The sequence below is a fragment of the Metarhizium robertsii genome, assembly GCF_000187425.2.
Source record: "Metarhizium robertsii ARSEF 23 chromosome Unknown MAA_Scf_3, whole genome shotgun sequence".
NCBI classification, from domain to species: domain Eukaryota; kingdom Fungi; phylum Ascomycota; class Sordariomycetes; order Hypocreales; family Clavicipitaceae; genus Metarhizium; species Metarhizium robertsii.
This window is the reverse complement of record NW_011942171.1, coordinates 3195524-3214718: the sequence shown is the minus strand read 5'-3', so window position 1 is coordinate 3214718 and position 19195 is coordinate 3195524. Positions and strand designations below refer to the sequence as shown.

At 51.9% G+C, this 19195-nt stretch overlaps 6 protein-coding genes across 6 annotated transcripts; 3 read left to right on the top strand and 3 right to left on the bottom strand.

Annotated features, from left to right (window-relative positions):
- Positions 1 to 553: 553 nt before the first annotated feature.
- On the top strand, positions 554 to 1546 carry MAA_03462 (3' exoribonuclease; the record flags this gene model as incomplete). Its single annotated transcript, XM_007821460.1, has 2 exons — positions 554 to 702; positions 829 to 1546. 2 exons carry the CDS (start codon positions 554 to 556, stop codon positions 1544 to 1546), a joined length of 867 nt encoding a protein of 288 aa, XP_007819651.1.
- Positions 1547 to 1901: 355 nt separating this feature from the next.
- Positions 1902 to 2606, bottom strand: MAA_03463 (ADP-ribosylation factor-like protein; the record flags this gene model as incomplete). The annotated part of the gene is made up of 2 exons (XM_007821461.2): positions 1902 to 2503; positions 2558 to 2606. The coding sequence occupies 2 exons, from the start codon at positions 2604 to 2606 to the stop codon at positions 1902 to 1904; spliced, it is 651 nt and encodes a 216-aa protein (XP_007819652.2).
- Positions 2607 to 4082: 1476 nt separating this feature from the next.
- On the top strand, positions 4083 to 6345 carry MAA_03464 (Cation/H+ exchanger, CPA1 family; the record flags this gene model as incomplete). The annotated part of the gene is made up of 5 exons (XM_007821462.1): positions 4083 to 4128; positions 4203 to 4223; positions 4318 to 4464; positions 4569 to 5225; positions 5285 to 6345. 5 exons carry the CDS (start codon positions 4083 to 4085, stop codon positions 6343 to 6345), a joined length of 1932 nt encoding a protein of 643 aa, XP_007819653.1.
- A 685-nt stretch (positions 6346 to 7030) lies between these two features.
- Positions 7031 to 11797, bottom strand: MAA_03465 (large tegument protein; the record flags this gene model as incomplete). Its single annotated transcript, XM_007821463.1, has 3 exons — positions 7031 to 11330; positions 11506 to 11658; positions 11736 to 11797. 3 exons carry the CDS (start codon positions 11795 to 11797, stop codon positions 7031 to 7033), a joined length of 4515 nt encoding a protein of 1504 aa, XP_007819654.1.
- Positions 11798 to 15283: 3486 nt separating this feature from the next.
- MAA_03466 (D111/G-patch) lies at positions 15284 to 16330 on the top strand (the record flags this gene model as incomplete). Its single annotated transcript, XM_007821464.1, has 1 exon — positions 15284 to 16330. One exon carries the CDS (start codon positions 15284 to 15286, stop codon positions 16328 to 16330), a length of 1047 nt encoding a protein of 348 aa, XP_007819655.1.
- Positions 16331 to 16887: 557 nt separating this feature from the next.
- On the bottom strand, positions 16888 to 18762 carry MAA_03467 (DUF1760-domain-containing protein; the record flags this gene model as incomplete). The annotated part of the gene is made up of 2 exons (XM_007821465.1): positions 16888 to 17868; positions 17932 to 18762. The coding sequence occupies 2 exons, from the start codon at positions 18760 to 18762 to the stop codon at positions 16888 to 16890; spliced, it is 1812 nt and encodes a 603-aa protein (XP_007819656.1).
- Between the last annotated feature and the right edge of the window lie 433 nt (positions 18763 to 19195).

Below are 19195 nucleotides of genomic sequence, written 5' to 3'. Positions count from 1 at the left end.
TGGATATAGTGTCATGCTGAGAATATTCTGTCGGTTCAAACAACCTTCTCTTCTCCCACTACAGCTGCCATTTAATCTTCGGCTTCTTATTCTCTCACTTGATAAATTAATCGTCCTCTAAAGAAATTCGGTTGCCGATGGAGGTGGATCCCGGCAGTTGGTTGCTTCAAGCCAATAGGCCGAAAGCAACATTGACGGCATCTTCCAGTAAAGCACAAGCAACCATCAAATACACCAGGGTCATGTAATAGGGTGCAATTTTTCCTTCACTATCCTGACTACAGTCCACGGTCCAATTGACTCACAAATGCGCTACATAGTATAGTTTCTCAATCGCTCAAAGTTATGCAGATGCACAACCGTCCCCACCATCAGTTCAACCTTCATCACCTCCATCGGTGTTTGGCTTCCACCGCCCGGCAGAATTTTCAACCCCACGTCACTCATTGAGCATACACGCCATGAGCAAAGCCAGTGAAAAACAACCCCTTCAATACATACTGAAGGAGCCTGTTGCCACAGGCCCGTTCCTGTTTCTCAATTGACAGACACAATGCCACGAGATGCGGAACCGTCGCTGAGCGAGAAGACTTTTGTCGCAAAGGCGCTTGACGAAGGTCTGCGCCTAGACAATCGCAAGTTTGAACAGTTCCGGCCTTTGGAGCTCACTTTTGGAGATGAGTTTGGCGTTGCGGATGCCAAGTGCGGGAAGACAAGGCATGTTCTTCCAACACCCCCCCAACAAGATGAAAAAAAAAAAAAAAGAGTCCAAGCCTGAATACCAAACGTAATAATGTGACTACAGCCACCACTAACACATACATATAGAATCGTCGCCAGAGTCTCGGCAGAGGTAACAGTGCCCTTCACGGACCGCCCCTTTGACGGTATATTCACCATATCCTCGGAACTGAGCCCCATGGCGGCGCCTTCATTCGAAGTGAACCGCCCGACAGAGCAGGAAGTCCTCCTTTCGAGGATCCTCGAAAAGACCATCCGCCGCTCCGGCGCCCTCGACACCGAGTCGCTCTGCCTCGTCGCCGGCCAGAAGTGCTGGTCCGTCCGCGCCGACGTCCACGTCCTCTCGCACGACGGCAACCTCCTCGACGTGGCGTGCTTCGCCGTCGTCGCCGCCCTCCGGCACTTTCGCAAGCCGGAGACCACCATGGACGGCGAGACGCTGACCGTTTACACCCCGGCAGAGCGGGAGCCCGTGGCGCTCAGCTGGCTGCACTCGCCGTTTTGCGTGACGTTTAGTTTTTTCGGCCACGACGGGGAGACGGTGCTGATGGACACCACGTGGCTGGAGGAGCAGCTGAGGGTGACCAGCTGTACCTTTAGTCTGAACAAGCATGGCGAGATATGCCAGGTGTCGAAGCTGGGGGGTGCGGATGTGGACGCGCCCCTCTTCGTGAGGTGTGCGCAGTTGGCATTGGACAGGGTCAAGGTGTTCACGGACCTGGTGGATAGGAAGTTAATGGAGGATGGGAAGAGGAGAGATAAGGGAGGGTTGATGGCCGAGTTAAAGGCAGATAATGATAGATGATGTGGTTAGAGCGGGATATATTGGAGCCGAAGGCTCCAAAACAAGAAAAGAGAAAGGCTGTTCTGTTTGTTATTTCATCATGGCGCAATATCACGGTATGGCAGGATAGAGAAAAAAAAAGCCGAGACATCTTGATACCCCCTAGTTACAAGCTCATGCTATTTTATACCTTGCAACATAAGTTGATATCCTGGGCATTTCGCTGCTTAAAAAAAGGTACAATGATCTCCGTTTAAATCTATCCAGGCCAAGACGCCGTGCTAAGCCACACTCTCTAAAATCATGGTCCGTAGCTCATGTAATAAAAAATAAATCAAAACTCCATTTCTTGTTGCAAAATATCCCTTTCCTTCTCTCACCTCATCACTGGCGGCCTCGACTCTTTATTCCACTGCACTCTTGTCCTTACCCAATCCACCGCCTCCCTGACGCCGTCTCCAGTCAACGCACTCAACGACAATACCCTGGAATCGCGAATACTGCTCGCCTTATCGCCCTCCATGACCTTCTTCACCAGGCCTTCCTTGATGCGAATAGTCTCAACGCAATCCTCCCTGTCCTGCTTGTTCGCGAGAATGAGTAGCGGCACGCCTTCCGTCTCCGAGTGCTGCAGCACATCTTCGAGTACAAGTCTACACTCCTCCAAGCGGCCGTTGTCATCGTCCTCAAGCGACCCGTCGCCAATGTCCGTACTGTCGATGATGAAGACGATCGCGTGGCAGCTGGCGTAGTAGCTTTGCCAGAGGTTGCGAAGGGACAGCTGGCCGCCGACATCCCATAGCTTCATATACATGTCGGGTAAGGTTATCGTCGAGACATTCTGGCCGACGGTCGGCACGGTCTTGAGCTTTGGTTCCGGCCCGTGGGGGAGGTACATGGACTTGACTTGTTCGTGGAACGTGGTCTTGCCGGCATTATCGAGGCCCAGGAGGATGACGGAGTATTCTGTCGGTATTGCTGGTCAGTTTCATTGCCGTCTGCGCCTTTCGTTTGGTAGAGGAGGGTGCAGACCTTCTTTGCTGGTCGCGTAGAGATACAGGCCCTTGGCGAGGTGGTACATGTTTCTGGACTTGACGGGCCGTTGTGTCGTTCGACCACAGCTCAGCTGGTTCGATAGACAGGCGCATTCATTTGTTGGATCAAACAGGAAAACAGACGCTGATGCGGAAATTTTTATGGCGCAGACTGCATAGGACGGGTATAGTTTGTGGTGTGTGGTGAGAGAGAACTGGACGCGTGGGATCGGTATGCTGGTGATATTCCATGTTAACGGTCAGTTCGGCGTCGCTCTCGTGGAGGTTCAGGCGGCTTGTGGCCACTTGTAGGGGACCTTGTTCGCAAGGGCGGCTCAACTGCACTAGAATGGTGGGGCAGGGCTTGGCCGGACCTTCCATGTTCAACTTTGAACGTAGGCTTTGCGATCAATTGGGTCAAACGTGACAATGGGTTTGCTCGAGTGCGCTACGCTGCTGGCTTTATGATGCTTCATCCAAATTAAATTAACCTACTATACCTGTACACTCAAGAATCTATGTGTGTTCTTTACTGAACTTTGCTCCGAGGAACTGCGTGGGGTTCGTCTCGAGGTTACTGACCATCCCCTCTGGTGTGCGAAGGCTCCAGTGAGGTCGCGGGCCCCACATCACCCTTGTAGGCAACCGGTGACCTCAAGTGACACTATAGCAGTCTAAATCTTAGTATATCATGATATAGCGATTAATAATAAGTTTCCTCATAGATACTTCTATTATCACATAATATACTAGTAAATATATGTATCCTTAATAATACAGCTTCTTATTAGATACACATCCCTACAGATACCGCATTGGAGCCTTCGCACACCAGAGGGGATTTGAAGGCGCCGTCTCAAAGTGGCTCAAATGAGCAGGGACTCGATGCCGATGAAACTTTCCAAGTCTCTGCCACTTCCAAAGTTTTCCAAGTCGCGGATACTGAGCTCAATGTGTGGGGAATGCCCTGCTGGAAGTAGCCGATACTTTTTCGGCAGGGACCTGCACGTGTGGGCATGTGCCCTTCAGCGTCCAGATCAGGAGGGACACCCTGTCCTGACGCCAGGCTCCAGCCGGCAAGAACAGCAGGTGCCACCTGGGCCAACGGTTGCTGTTGCCGAAATGTTTCTTTTGCGCCGAATGCCTTGGCCCCGCCAAGACCAAAAGCCCAGGCCGCGCCAAACCCCTTCCGACCTTCCACGTCAACCTTCGAATCCGGTCCGGATCCATTTGGGGCCTTGTCACTTTGTGCCATTCCATCGTCGTCGATTTACAATTTATTCGACGCAAACCTTCATTTCCTTTGACCGGGTTTTGCTCTACGACGCGCCCTCAGAAAGTCCCAGAGATAAAACGCACACACCGACAACTCATGCTCTGTCTGGCCCCGCCGTGAGGCTCTCGCAAGAGCTCCAAAGCTCCATCCTGCTCGAATTCCCTTCCCTCCAACCGTTTCACCTAAACCCACCGAATTGGTCTATTCACTTGCAACTCCGTGCCGGTATCGAATATCTAAGCCGACCATGGAGTTGGTCACAGAAGTCGCCGACCTGGGCCTGAAACTTCTACGTATGTTGAACACTGAGAAGCCATGCTACACCCGATGAGAAGTAGGCACGAGACTGACTTGACCAACGCGACAGGACGAGATGACAGCGAGGAAGGTTCGTCGACCCCAAGTTCATGCGATTCTCCTCGAAATGCAATTTCATCTTGCGCTATCGGACGAAACCTCGTTGCTGACCAACAAACTTCTAGAGGGCGATGGCGCGACCAAGGAACTGTACGCGGCATGGACCATCTTTATTGCCATTTTGCTGCTCATTGCAGCCTTTTTCACGAGTTACATGCTCCAAATAAAGAAAGTGACGGCTATTCACGAAACAGTCATTTCAATCTTTGCGGGTTCGTAATTGCATTCCCCGAAGAGCCTTGGTGCGCGACTTGGCGCAATTGTCGTCATTGTCTTGACAGGAATTTGAACTGACTGAGCCGCGCCGCACTCGTAGGAATGACGGTTGGATTGATTCTCATTGTCACCTCGGGCGATTCGATTCGGACCATGATAAACTTCAACTATCAAATTTTCTTCAACCTCTTACTACCGCCGATTATTCTCTCTTCTGGATACGAGCTGCATCAAGCCAACTTCTTCCGCAACATCGGCACAATCCTTACATTTGCCTTTGCAGGAACATTTCTGTCTGCCGTCGTCATTGGATTCATTCTTTGGCTATACTCCCTGATCCCCGGAACCCTGAAGATGACATTCGTTGATGCAATTTCTGTTGGTGCCACCTTGTCTGCCACTGACCCAGTCACAATCTTGGCTATTTTCAATACCTACAAGGTTGATCCGAAGCTGTATACCATTATTTTCGGCGAGTCAATTCTTAATGACGCCATTGCCATTGTCATCTTTGAGACAGCGCAGAAATACAACAAGGGCGAAGCATCTAGCTATGGAATCCTCAGCTTCTTTGAAGGTACCGGCATTTTCTTGCTGGTTTTTTTCAGCAGTTTGCTCATCGGCATCGTTGTCGGCATCGGCACTGCCTTGCTTCTCAAATTTACGTATCTCAGACGATATACAAAGATTGAAAGCTGTCTCGTCTTCTTGATAGCTTATGCCACCTACTTCTTCTCCCAAGGTGTGCATTTGTCTGGTATGTGCTATTCCGTTCCGCTCATTACATGTCGCCCTCACTTTGCTCATCTCGATTAGGTATCGTGTCCTTGCTTTTCTGTGGTATAACCCTGAAGCATTATGCCTATTTCAACATGTCTCGCCGAACCCAACTCACCACAAAATACATTTTCCAAGTAATATCACAATTGTCCGAAAACTTCATCTTCATTTATCTTGGTCTGGCCCTGTTCACCGACAGTGCGCTGTCATTCCAGCCACCCCTTATTATGATTACCATTCTAGCCGTTTGCGTTGCTCGATGGGTCGCCGTGTTCCCCCTGTCTAAAGCTATCAACTGGTTCATTTCATATCGCGCCAGGCGGCGTGGTGTTGAAGCTGCCGAAGAATTGCCGTACAACTACCAGGCAATGCTCTTTTGGGCGGGCCTTCGCGGCGCCGTCGGCGTGGCTCTCGCCGAACTTCTGACCGGTGATAATGCCCTCGCTCTTCGGGCGACTGTGTTGGTTGTGGTTGTCCTAACCGTCATTATATTTGGTGGCACCACTGCCCGCATGCTCGAGATCCTAGGCATTCGGACCGGAGTCGTGGAGGAGATTGATAGCGACGACGAGTTTGATATTGAAACCATTGCTAGTGGTCTCCATGCCAAACGTTCGGGCGGCGGCATTGGCTACACACCCCGGCGAAATGGCAACATTGTTCTGCACAACCTAGAGGAAGGTCGGTCCGCTAGTTATGTGTCTGGCCACAGGTCACCGCACCTCTCTGGAAGCGGCCAAAGTATCCGAGGAAATAGTCTTAACCGAAAGAATTCCAACCGTAACCAGGATGAGTTCGAGAGGGCAGATTTGCTTGGCCGTAGTGGCGAAGACTCCGACTTTGATACAGACATTGACACGTCTGACCTACCGCCACCAGCTCGTCCTGCCCGCCACACCAGCTCACAGCCCTGTCCTCAAACGGACAGTGCCTTTATGAGCCCGGCTGGTGAGGCATCGCAGCCCACGCCCATGACTGCCACCGGAGCTATTCGACAACTTTGGAGTGCAGAAGATCCAGCGGGTCTATTCAGACAACTAGACGAGGATTTCATCAAGCCGCACCTCTTACTCCAGGGCGATAACAATAAGAGTTAGCCAGCGAGCTAGATAGATAGACATATGGAGGATACTTGAGCATGTAGATACGGACAGGGATGTATGACGAGTTTCATAACCACAGCGCTGGAAAAGCTGATTCGAAATTAATGGGATGAATGAATGGAGGCTTAGACGAGTCATGTTTCCTGGTCTGACTTGTCGTCCTTGTACATTGTACGTGGCGCACGTGGCGTTTTTGTATCTATTGATGGTGACCCTACATGTTTGATTCGGACCATCTTATTTATTATTGAACACTTGAAACGTCACCTGCACTGGGAGACGAGCATAATTATGTGCGTGCCTTCTCTGGGCAACAAGAGTTTTTGACGTCGAGAGAGCTTCCACTGCCCCCATTCGACAAAATTAAGGTATATACAACAATTCCCAGCCCGTCAAGACAAGACGAGCAAATTTGCCAATACTGCGCTCGCTATTCCAGCTACTCGCCCCGAGCTCCATGCCCGATGGCAGTAATAATTTCTGGCAACCCTGACCATTCTGCAAAACATAAAACGCCCTGTGACCATGACCGTAACCGTGTGTAAATGAGGTAGAAGGAGAAACGGCAGCCAAGACTTCAAGTAGCTTTCCGTCACCAACATGACATCCAAAACTACAGCCAACCGTAGCAGATGACAAAAGCACCACAAAAACTGACCTAGATACAAAGAGAGCTGGTTTATTGGCCCCCTGAAGGAGTGGCGCTACCACTGGATTGGCGTTGATGGGACTGCCCCGGGCTGGGCGCAGGGACGGGAGTAGGAGATGCTTGGCTCCCTGCGCGCTGTTGAACTTGTTGCTGAGCCTGCTGCGCTTGCTGAGCCTGCTGAGCCTGTTGGGCCTGTTGGGCCTGTTGGGCTTGCTGAGCCTGCTGGGCCTGCTGAGCCTTTGCCTGTTGCTGAGCCTGAAGAGTGGCGGCGGCCTGCTGCTGCTGTCGAAGGAGAGCCGCATACTGGTGAGGGCTGGTGGTTGCCGCAATGCTGTTGGCAAGACCGGGCTGTCCGGTTCCCCCCGCAGCAGCATTCATGGCAGACTGGCGCTGTGCCATCATGGTTCTCGTGAGATGTTCTGTTGCGACCTGGCGTGCTTGTTCGGGCGTCAGATTCGGGTTCTTCGCCCTCAACTGGGCTTCTAGTTGAGCAAGCTGTGCGGCGATGCCGGCGGGAAGTTGCGGATGAACTCTTTGGCCTGGGGAACTGCCATTAACGGCGACGGGCATGTGTAGACCATTAGTTGGCGGTGATGTATGCCCATTGGCATTGGCAACCGCACTGTACTGAGCCATCATGGCCTGTGCGGTGGTCATGTAGTTTTGTTGATTGATTCCGTTGATGCCATTGCGCAGGGGAGGCGAGCTGTGCGGTCCAGGAGTACCAACTGCTGCGCCATTGGTCTGTTGCTGCGGTGGTTGCGGCTGCTGTTGCGGCGGCTGCTGTTGATGCTGCTGATGTGGCTGGACTTGCTGCGGTTGCTGATGTTGCTGGTGCTGAGCCTGCTGGATCTGAACTCTCTGCTGTTCAGAGATGCGTTGGGCACGAAGCATCAAGTTGGCATCCGGCTGCTGGTTCGGCATTGGCATTCTCTGCTGGCCTTGCATCGCAGCTTGCAGCTGGGCCTGCGGGACAGCGGCCATCTGGTTGGCAACCGAAAGTCCGCCGTTCATCTGAGCTTGGACACCAGCAACTCCCATCCCATTGACCGGAGCTTGCATAGGCATCCGGGGCCGCTGAGTGGCAGCGGCAACGGCAGCAGCGGCTGCGAGTTGGCTTGGGATACCTGGGCGAGCAGCACCACCTGCTGGAACGCTGCCGTTTGGAAGATGATTTCCGTTTTGCTGTGCTTGTCCTCCAGCCCCGGCTGCCTGGGCTGCCTGGGCTGCCTGGCCTTGAGTCCTGGCTTGTAGAGCAGCTCGTCGCTGGGCTTCCTGCCGCTGCGCGTACTGTGCCATCTTCTCTGCTAGAGCCTGATCGCGTTCGAAACGGAGGAGACTGTAATCTCTTGGTGTCTTTTTCTGCCGTTGCGAAATAGCATCGTTGGGCTTCTTGTTAGCTGAATTTTGTGACGCTGAGTGTTGTTGCTTTTGAATAGTCGTCTCTCTCTTCTTGGCGAGCTTTCTCATTGCATCAAGTAGACTCAAGTGCTTTTGATTACGCCGCCTCTCGACTCGCACCGGCACCGACGGTCTCCTGCGAACGGGCGTCATGGCACCACCAGCGGCACTGGCTTGTTGTGCAGCCATTTGATTCTGCTGAGCAATGACTCGCTGTGCTGACTCGATTCTGCTGTTGTATGCCTTGAAGTACTGCGTCTTTTGCATGTCTGCTGGAAGGCCTTCGAGATTGATCCATCGCTCAAAGCATTCCCAAGGCGTGCGTCTCTCAGCGCCCGACTGAAACTTGGATTTGGTCGACAAGATGTTCGCAATCAATGACCAATTATAAGAATACTCCCGAACAAGTCCCCGCAATTCATCATCCTCTACCAGCGTCCATTGCGATGGCCCGCGAGACTCATAGAAGCTCTGCACAGGCATTGCGTGTTCCGAAGGTGGCCTGAATTGGTGACCTGCATGTAGCCTGTCTCTGATGTGTTTTGAGTCAGGCCGGAAGAGGGCAACTTCGTCAGTCGTTGCGGGGAGTTCAACGTTGTGGACGGCTTGGTCGGCCACGAAGGCGCCCTCGAACTCATCATCTGACTCCTCATTCTCGTAGCTGAATCTGCTGCGTTTGCGCGGAGGGGCGGACGTTACAAGCTTCATTTCGCCTTCCACGTACTTGCTCAGGGGCAAAGCAGGACGGCGCCAATGGGCGTCTGGGTCATACTCGGGGTTTGTGATATCTCCACTCAGGACCTTCAGAGGTGAGCCATACATTGGAAGCTCATCAAGTAGGGCATCCGAAGCCGTTGTTCGCCGCAACCCGAACACAACATCGTCTTCCTGTAGAGTGAAGATGGCAGACGGGGGAACGGTTTCCACGAAGTCATCGGCAAGTTCGTCCACTGGTTGCGGCGAGTCTACATCGCCAGATGATATCAGGTCGGGAGTTGGCTGATTGTCCGCCCCGTCTCCATCAACATACGTCATGGGTACATCGGCTTCTACCGTTTCAGCCTTTGGAGGGATAGCAGCACGAACTTGCATCTGCTTTCGCTCATCGGAGGATGCTTCGTACCATTCCGCGCAGGCATAGGCCAAGTTTCGGGCAACTGCCATTTTCCATTTGCGTTCCTCACGAAAGTCCGTCCGCATCCATTTCATCTCTTTTAGTAGCGTGTCCCATTGTGTCGGAGGCCTGGTCGGCTCAGGGCAGCGCTTGAGTTGACGTAACGACCACTTGTCATGTTGTTGCAAATGGTATACACGCCTTAGGACCTTGCAAGCCTGGTGGTCTCGGATGACAATATCAGCATCCGGAGTGGCGATGGTCTTATTTGCTTGAAACAAGATTCGTTCAAGCGGTTGCATCCACTTGGAAGCGCCGGTAAAGTTTTGCACGAAGAGTGAAGTGTAATAGTCATCCGTTGGCTGCAAAATTTCCTTGTGGCCCGATACAATGGATTTCTCATCAACTCGCTTCGGTTGTTTCCCAAAAAGGACCGTTGACACCTGGCCCTTCGATCGATCTCGTTTATGCCCATTTCTTACTCTGGATGCCGGAGACTGAGGAGTCGAAGTGACAGGTGTGAGCTGATCGTGTGATCCCTTTGTCGCATCTCGGTCTGCCATGGACGGGCGGGATATCGCGCCACCTCCCACGATTTCGGTCACAGATTTCAACCGCATAGCCCCGGAGGATACTCGGGTGACAGCTCTCTCCGGAGCTGGTAGTTGCACAGTCTGTTCCTTTTTAACGGCTGTAGTGGGAGTCTGAACTGTGCTTTGAGACGGTGGTTTTGAATCGCTAGGAGTCACGGGTTTCTGGGTTTGGGCTTGCGTTCGTAGCTCAGTGACGTCGACTTGCATCTGATCGGGCGAACTATCCTGACTATCGGGAACCTCAGCTTTACCGAGTTTCTTTGGCTCAATTGCTGGGGGTTCATGTTCTGAAACATCGTCAATCATCGAAGCTTTCGCGGCATCTTCGGGCGCTTGTGGTGTCGCAGATGTCGTGCTGGATCTGATGGATTCTTGAAGAAGCTGGTCCTCTGCGCCTGGGCTGTGCTCCTGACCTTCTGCTACCTTCTCCTGCTGGTGTTGGCTAACCTCACTAGCGTCTGGCTTGTCCGGATGTTGTGTCGGATCGACGAATCGGGTACTATCATTGTCGGGGCTGGTGTCCGTGGACACGTCGTGTATGGCCGGCGTGGTCGCGGTATGGGTAGTCGATGCTGGCGATGACATAGCCTCGGTTGCTTTAACAGCCTCGGGCGGAAGTTTAATGCTGAGAGGCGCATTGGTTGTGTTATTGTTAAGCGAGGCAGTGGCGGTCGGCTTAATCGGGAGGGGTGTTGGAGTGACCGACGCTGGAATTGCATCATGGTGTTTAGTTGCACTACTGGCAGGCTTCTTCGTCCCTGGAGGAAATTTAACATGAGGTTGTTGTGGTTGTTGTTGTTGAGTTGCATTGTTGGTCGCCGACGCGCTATTCGTTTTGGTCTTGATATTCGTAGTCGGCTCAACAGTTAATGGTGGTTTTGATCCCGGCGCAACTGGTTTCGCGGGAGATGTCGGGCTTTGCGATGGTTTCTGTGCAGGCAGACCTGGCGTTGGCTGTGCCGAACTGCCTGATGCTGAGCCTGGTCGGCCATTGACAACAGAATTGACCGCCTTGGGCTGGGTTACATCAGATGATTTTTGTACAGGCGTCGTCGAAAATTCCTTTTTGATGCTATCGAGTGGTATTGGAATGGGAACTGGCGTCGGCTTTGAAGACGGCTGAGTTGTCGCAGCACTTATTTGCAGCGCGAGTGATCGTTTCAACTTGTCAATCGATTGCTTCTGCCTCGCCGGAATATGAAGCTCATTCAGCGGCTTTCCTCTGCAGATGGAAGATTAGTATTAGAAACAAAAGACGTATTCCACACGCCCAGACTAAACGGAGACGACATCGCAATAAATGGCAGCCAGGTGCTCAATCGATGCACACAACAAAAACACCAATATCGGTCCAAGGCACATTAGAAAAAAAGTCAGATTGCATGGCAAGGACGTACTGCAAGATGTCATTTGCTTGCAAAAACTGCCATTCGGCCTGTGTTGCCGCTGGCGCGTCAGGGTTAGCAAATGCATGGCTCGGCAAGGTCTCGACTTGGGTCGCGACCGCAAAGAGCTCGCGCAGCTTTCTCTTCCTCGACGTTACGATTGCACTGCGACGGGTCAGCACGACAAAAATTATATCAAAATGACGAGAAAAAATCGCGCCTTCGAATGAGACTATACTCACTTGCAGTCGTTGCGCTTTGATTGAAGCAGCCTCGATAGGTCGGGGTGCCCGACCTCAGTCATAGCATCGGCGTGGGCGGCATCCGTTTGAGGGCCAAACAGATGCACTGGAGGCCAATACGCAGTTGACAGAGATGAAATACCGGGTGGGTGACGATGCAAATGGTGGTGGTTGAGGCCGTATTGACGAATTGTTTTTTTCGTCCTTGTGAGGAGTCACCAACTTGAGAGAGGGCGTTGAAATTTGTCGGGCGGCGATTTCACCTCTGGGGGGGATCTTAGGGGGAGGGGCCCGGTCAGTGGTGGTGGAAATTTTTGCCAGCGACATGGACATTGAATGCCTTGCGCAGGCGGGCGGGCAGCAGGCGGCAGCAGGCGGCCAATTCAAGCCCCAGAAGGGGGAGGGGCTCAGGCTGGACTCTAGTCCGGTATCTACGGAGTACGGAGCTTGTAGCTATCGACCTGCTTCGGACCAACTTAAATGCTGGCATCTAGAGGGACGGGGGAGCCTAGTAACAGTAGTTCTTGTCGAGTCCGGTGCACTATTATTAGGGCGTGTCCGGCGCACGCGTGTTCCACGTTGGCTCTTGCAGCATGTTGACATCAACGACAGGCCTGGGTCGTCAATTTGTCCGAGAGAGAGAGAGACTACATACTGTATGTACCTAGGTCTAAGTACTTCGTAGTTATGACTGGACCCGACATGAACACGGACGAGCGCGAGTAGCCGGCCGGCGGGGGCCAGTTCAACCGTGGACGCGACTTCAATGACCATGAACGGGAATCCACTATCCAGCGCCTGAGGGAGGCAGCCACCGTCGACCTTGGACCCGCACTGTATGCAGACAGCCAGCCTGTCTTGCCTGATGCACGAGTCGTGCATAACTGTGCTCCGTACTCCGTACTTGGATAACTGGCGGCTGAACAGATTGGATAGTGCGCGCGCCGTCTCAACACTGTAAGCCGCCTGGCCTGTTATTGTCCAGCCGTCTTCAACATTGAAGTCGATGGTCACAATTTTCACTACCGCATCCGGGGGCCCGCTCCAATCGTCATGGATTGATTGTCCAGCCCAGGATGAGCTCGGGGGTTCGAGCAATAGCCTGTAGTTACACCCACTAGTACTATTAGTAGTTCATTACGGCCCTGCACGCAATCCTACGTTTCTTATAATACACTTCTTCTTTTTTTTTATCGCGGTGTTGTCGTTTGTCAAGACCACCGAGCTGACTTTTTTCCAAAATGAGTGCTCTGTAGTGAAATAACAAGCGGAAAACTCTTTCCCTTTCCCGCTCGATTTATCGCATAAAACCATGTCTCGTCCTTTGGGCTTATGTACATACATACATGTGCCAACAACCAAGACACATCCAAGACGAAAAAAATGAGGCAAAAAAAAAGGAGGTCAGTGCTCATCTCACAAGGTTAAAAACGGGATTAGCGCAACGACGACGGATGGAAAAGATTTGCAAATTCACACACTAGCCACGTTTTCATAGGAGTGTGGCTTGATACTAAACACATAAACAACAGAAAACCATACACCAATGCAACCGTTGCTTTTGCAGCTATTAGACCAGTTTCCGGCCTACCCATACGAGGTTGTTTCAATATTTCTCAAAGGAATCGCAGGTATCTAGACGGTAGATGGACAGGCACAAGCATGACATGGCATCTGGATATTCGACGCTTCTTGACACGGCTGGGCCGCCACATTCCCTCTGCATGTATATGTTGCTGTGCATGCATATTTTGTTTCACGAAATTGTTCCAGGTGATGTTTAGCTGACAATGTTGCAAGCCGACCGGCCAGTTCCTGGCTTGGTTTGACCACAGCTGGAATGGCTGACTCCGTCATTTGTCTTTCGGTCACATTTTGCAGCATACGTCGCACTATTTCTGTCAATAATGGCACATATATTCATTGTTACAAAATGTCTTGTTCAGCAGCCTCGCTTGAACGGCAAAGGTAGCAAAGCAGGGCTGTCTCTCTGCAGAGTCTTTTCAGGTCGCTGAGCGAGTCTTAGTCTCTCCGATCAAATAGTTGGCAAACATACGGCGTGAATGTATTAAGGCTTCAAAGTAACAGCCTCGGAGCGAACAAACTCCTTAGTTGTTAGATTTCGGAGGATCAATGGCGGGGCCTCAGGGAAGTAAATTGATCCTTGAACGCGCATTTCATGCCATTTCATGTTGAGTATTGGTTCATTTTGTATCGCCCTGTCTGGGCAAGACCTGACCACACGATCCGATTCCCAGGCGAGTAGGATGTCGTTTTGTAGCTCAGATGCTGTTGGCCGAACATATGGGCAAAGGGAGCGTTCTTGTACTCGGTCTATTCCATCATCATTGCTGTCTCTGTGGCCCCCAATACATTGAACAAGTCTTGGTAGACTTTGTTCAATTCTCTCTGAGAAAATACACCTGGGGGTAAGTCGCCTGGTTCAATCTGGTCACCAACGCACACAATGTTCTCACCGGCCCATCGGCCCTGAAGTGATGCATAATATTCAGGGATATTTTTTTTTGACAAACATCCAAGAAGTATCGACTAGTCAGACTCAGACATACAAGATCATCTATAGAGTGTATGTGACACATGATTTGTAGGTGTAATTCTGTGGGGAGGTCGATGAAAGTGATCGAACGCACGAAGTAAGCAATCGTCGTATCATAATCAACTCCAATTTCGACACTCTTGTGGTTTCTCGAGTATTCATTAGCCTCTCGTTTCTTGGTATTATTGATCGTGATCGCTCTGCAATCATTGGTGAGATCCATAGGATCAGATAGCACAGGCGACATATATGAGGCGCACCGTTTAGGGAGAAATAATCGCCTTCGTGGAATTTTAGGCACAGCAAGAAGACGTACGAGTGCCTCGCCATACTCGTCAAAAATCTGCGAAATGTCACCACTCATCTTGAATCTCTACTCCGCCCGAGGAGCGACAAGATAGAAGCGTTCTCCCATCTGAATTCGGTTTCTTTTATTTTCTCCCTTGTGAGGATGAGCCGAAAAGTAGGAGCAGAACATGTATGGAGTGTGAAGTAGAGGAGATGAGCGGAAAGGATCCAACTGAAGAAATCTTGAGCAAATTCGAGGTTCTACAGCTGTTGACACCTGCCCAAGGCCTGCAAATCGAATTCGTGGCCTTTGGATCATTCTTCTGGGACTGTAGTCGTCTTTTTAAAAACATGGCCGTCCTAGCGGTTTAGTTTGGCGTTAAAGTAACTGTTATTATGCCTCCGTAGGCGAGGATGGAGCTCCATGGGAGTACTCAGATGCATCGTGTCTGAAGTCCCAACGATTATTTAGAACCGTTGATCCTCATTAAGGATGTGAAAGAGAACCGAAGTCTCGAGTGATGTAACCAATGAAGCCCGTTGCAGAACCTGTTCACGCTGTCAATTTTCCCGGTCCAAGGCTCCACATGTGCACCTTGTCAAGCCACTCCACGACCCTGCGGCCCCACATTTTCAATGTTGACTTGACTGGATCTCCAAATCTCATCATTAGCCTCAAACTCCAACCCATTCTTGCAGCGCCATGTCGGAGCCCTCCAAAGGTCGAATAGCCATTAAATTCGGCTCAACATCTTCAACCCCGTCTTCTAACAAAACCTCCCGTCCAGCACCACCATCAAGCCTCGGAAAGCGGCCCCGATCCCACGCTGCCCTCGGCGCAGACTCGGACTCGGACTCAGACGACGACCGTCGCGGACGCCACGAAGCCATCACCGGGTTCGGCGCAGATGGTGCAGAGACGCGACACAAAAAGAAGGAGGAGGTGAAGAGAGAATACGTCATCGAGCGGCAAGCGAATAGAGATTGGAGAGGGGAGATACGCGCACAGAAGGGAGACAATCGACCCGCGGAAGCCAGAGGACACCAGCACAACCAGAATGGGAGCGCAGAGAGAGCACCAGCAGACCAAGACAAAGGTCTATCATGGGGCCTGACCATCAAAGAAAAGAACGACCAGCCTTCCCCCGAACCACAAGACACCCCGTCAGAAACGGCCAAGGAAGCACCCAAACCCAAGACGGCAGACGACGAGGCCCTCGACGCACTGCTAGGCAACAAACCGAAAGAAACAAGAGTCATAACCACCGAAGACGACGTGTACAGACGCGATGCCGCAACCGCAGGCGCCGCCTCCACGCTGGAAGACTACGAAGCAATGCCCATTGAAGAATTCGGCGCCGCCCTCTTGCGCGGGATGGGATGGGACGGGGAACACCGCGGGCCAAAGTCAAAGGACGTGCGAAGGCGGCAGAACCGGCTCGGCCTTGGCGCGAAGGAGCTGAAGGGTGTAGAAGATCTAGGCGGCTGGAACCAGAACGGCGCGAAAAAGAGGAGCCGGCCCCGGCTGGACGAGTACAATCGGGAACAAAATAAAAGAAAGGAAGAACGAGGCAGAGAAGATAGCTATAAGAGGGAGCGGGAGAGGGAGAGGGACAGAGAGAGAAATGGTCATAGGGAACGAGACAGGGATGGGGACAGAGATCATCATAGAGATAGGAGGGAAAGGGATAGGGATAGGGATAGGGATAGGGGTAGACACAGGGACTACGACCGGGATAGAAGACGGTAATTACGAGGAGTTTGTTGCAAAGAGGCAACGTTTCCCGAGGTGGCTGCGGGAGTTGAACTTTTATGACCCGCACGGCACTGTTGCGAAATTGCTTGAACCACCACCATAGAATACCAATACCCGATTCATGTTCGATTCATCCCTTCATTGACCGCCATGGGTGCGGTCCAGACGACAAGGAGACCGGTACACCTGCGAGGCAGCCAGAGTGCTGCGTGCGGACTCTGAACACTATGAGCTACCAGATAAGAGTACCGGTAGCATGCCTAACGTAGCTCAGCCGTCAACTCGGGGGTCGTAGCTACGATGCTCTCGAAAATGTGGCCTCGCGCGCAGGACTTCGGAACACCCAAGAAACTTGCACCACCAACAAGCAACAGCAGTAAACTCTATACCAAGAAAATAAATTGTGCATTTCATGTTCGTAAACCACCGCCCATTCACTCCATACATACAAGTCAAGTAACTAGTCCCAGTTCAAAATACCTGGGCCAACAAACCCACCGCGACCAAATGCCGTATACCGTTCCGTCTGTTTGAATAATTTGCGCAAGTCGTCACTGCAAAGGTACCCTCTCAAGTATATCCTTTAATATTCCCAATTCCATCACCGTACTTTTATGGTCATCAGACTTTTCAATCTCCCCAATCGCCATCTCCTCAATCAACAGCCCACAGACATGCAACAGTGGTTGCACATAGCGGTGTTCAATAGCGGCAGCCATGCCCGCCGGCGCAAGGTCCTTGTACTCATTTCCAAATAGGAACAGAGCAAAGTTGGCGGCTTGTAGGTGGAACGGGGAGCCTTCTGCCCAGAATTCCAATAATGTCTCGACATCCGCTTCCTTGAGATATGTCAGGTCAGGGAAAAGCGTGTATTGTATAGACTCGAAACAATCCGGAGTGCCAAACCGCCCTTTGGAATTTGCCTTGCGCGCGGAAATGACTTCTTCTCTGAGCCAGGTTATCGCACAGGCTTGGAGAGACCCAAACATGCAGTTCTCGAGGAGATCTTCTAGGATGGCGAGGCGATCGTCCTCGTCAGGGTCCGAGTGAAGGACTGCTCCGGCAACGACTGTAGCGGCATTTCGAACGTGAATGTTGGCGTGGAAGACGGAAATGAGTGTTATAAGGTGGTGATACGGCATGTAATTGTCCTTGGCGTTTGTATCTGCCGCACCGTCCTGGGCAAGCTTCTTCTGGCCGACTAGCCAGATTGCGAGCACGACCAACGCTTCCATGGTTCCAGGGTTGTTCAATATCTCCGATTGGGGGTCATCTCCGATGTAATGCTTCAATAGTTGTTGATGGTCTGGAAACATGTACATGCCGGGTCGAGGCTGGTCGGCGTCAAAGACGTCGCCTGCAAAAACCCAATAGGCAATCACACATAACAGCCCACCTCCTGATATCTTAATCTCCTCGATATTTGCGGGATCAAATTCGATGGCCAGTGGATCTCGAACAATCGGCGCTTGAAGGATCTCCCGAAGCTCGGCAAAGGTCATCTTGGCAAAGTCCAAGTCACCAGCAACAGCCTATATACGCCAGTTAAGGACCAATGCATGCAGTCAAGGGAAACGCTGGAGCCCATAACTTACTGCCAGCTGGCCGACCAATGCATCCTTTGCCCCCAATTCGTCCACCTCGTTAAACGCCTGCATCATCGTCTTCCTTCCTGGAACCACTCTCTCAGGATACGTATATTCCAGTAACCTCGCGGCCCATTCCAACTTGTTCGAGTTGACGTAGGCCTCAATGACACAGGTAATAAAGCAGCGCAACAAATGCGTCATAATTTCAAGCTCGTCAGCATTGGGAAGATCAGACTTGTCCGCCTCTGGATCGGGCGCACTCTTCGTCTCGTCGCTGGTATGAAGCGCGGTTCCGAGCACCGTACTCGACTGTCGCGACGGCAGCGGCGGCCTTTTTTGCGCGGAGAGCGATTGCATCAGCGAGATGATAGCGGCAGTCGATTCGGCGCTCGTTGGGTCATATGATCGATATACAGTGTCTAGTGTGGTGTGCAGAAATCGAGACGGCGTCTTGACTTGAAGTCGCTTGTGCAGGATGCCGAGCATACCGCAAAGAGTGACGAAATACTGGTTCCCTACCGAGCCGTTGTCTCCTTCCCCAGTCACCGTTTCCATGACCTGCAACACCTTGAGGATGACTTCTCGAGGGTTTCCAAGGCGCGCAATGGTCTCTAGACAGCTCTCGCTTCCGGGGACATGGATGAGCATTTCAACAAGGTCCCAGCCAATGTCACTAGTAAGCTCTACATCTTCCAGGATTTCGTGGAGAGCCGGCAGGATCCCGGGCGACATGGACTTGTCTATGATGGTAAGATATGTAAATCTATCGGATGCCGGGGGACGAGCCTCCTTGAGTCGCTGGATGACCTCCTCGGTGGTTGGCTCGTTGGTAGCCATGATGGATGTGCATGCAGCTTCAATGTTTGCTGCAGCTCAAGCTGAGCTTCGTACCAGACGGCGGGGTAGTTGGTCGAGGTCCGAAGGCGCGTGACGCTGCAATTAGCTGCAGACAATGCTCAATACAAGTGAGGGAGTAGATCGTCTTGCAGGGGGTTCAAGTGTCCTGGAATCAACGGCAGGGCAGCTCAGGTCTGGGTGGCTCAAATTAGTGATGAAGGAGTTTGGTTTGCATGACTTTATGCAGCACCTTGAGACACAGTCTTGAGCTTGCACATGTGAGTACTTGCCGTCGGTACTACTCTGTACGTATGACGAACTAAGTAGTGTGACGCAGTACGGAGTCGTGGAGCAGCTTACCATCTGGCATGAGAGTTGCTTCCCCGCCTGCCCCTCCAATGTTAAAGTGCGATTAGCAGCCCCGCACTGACAG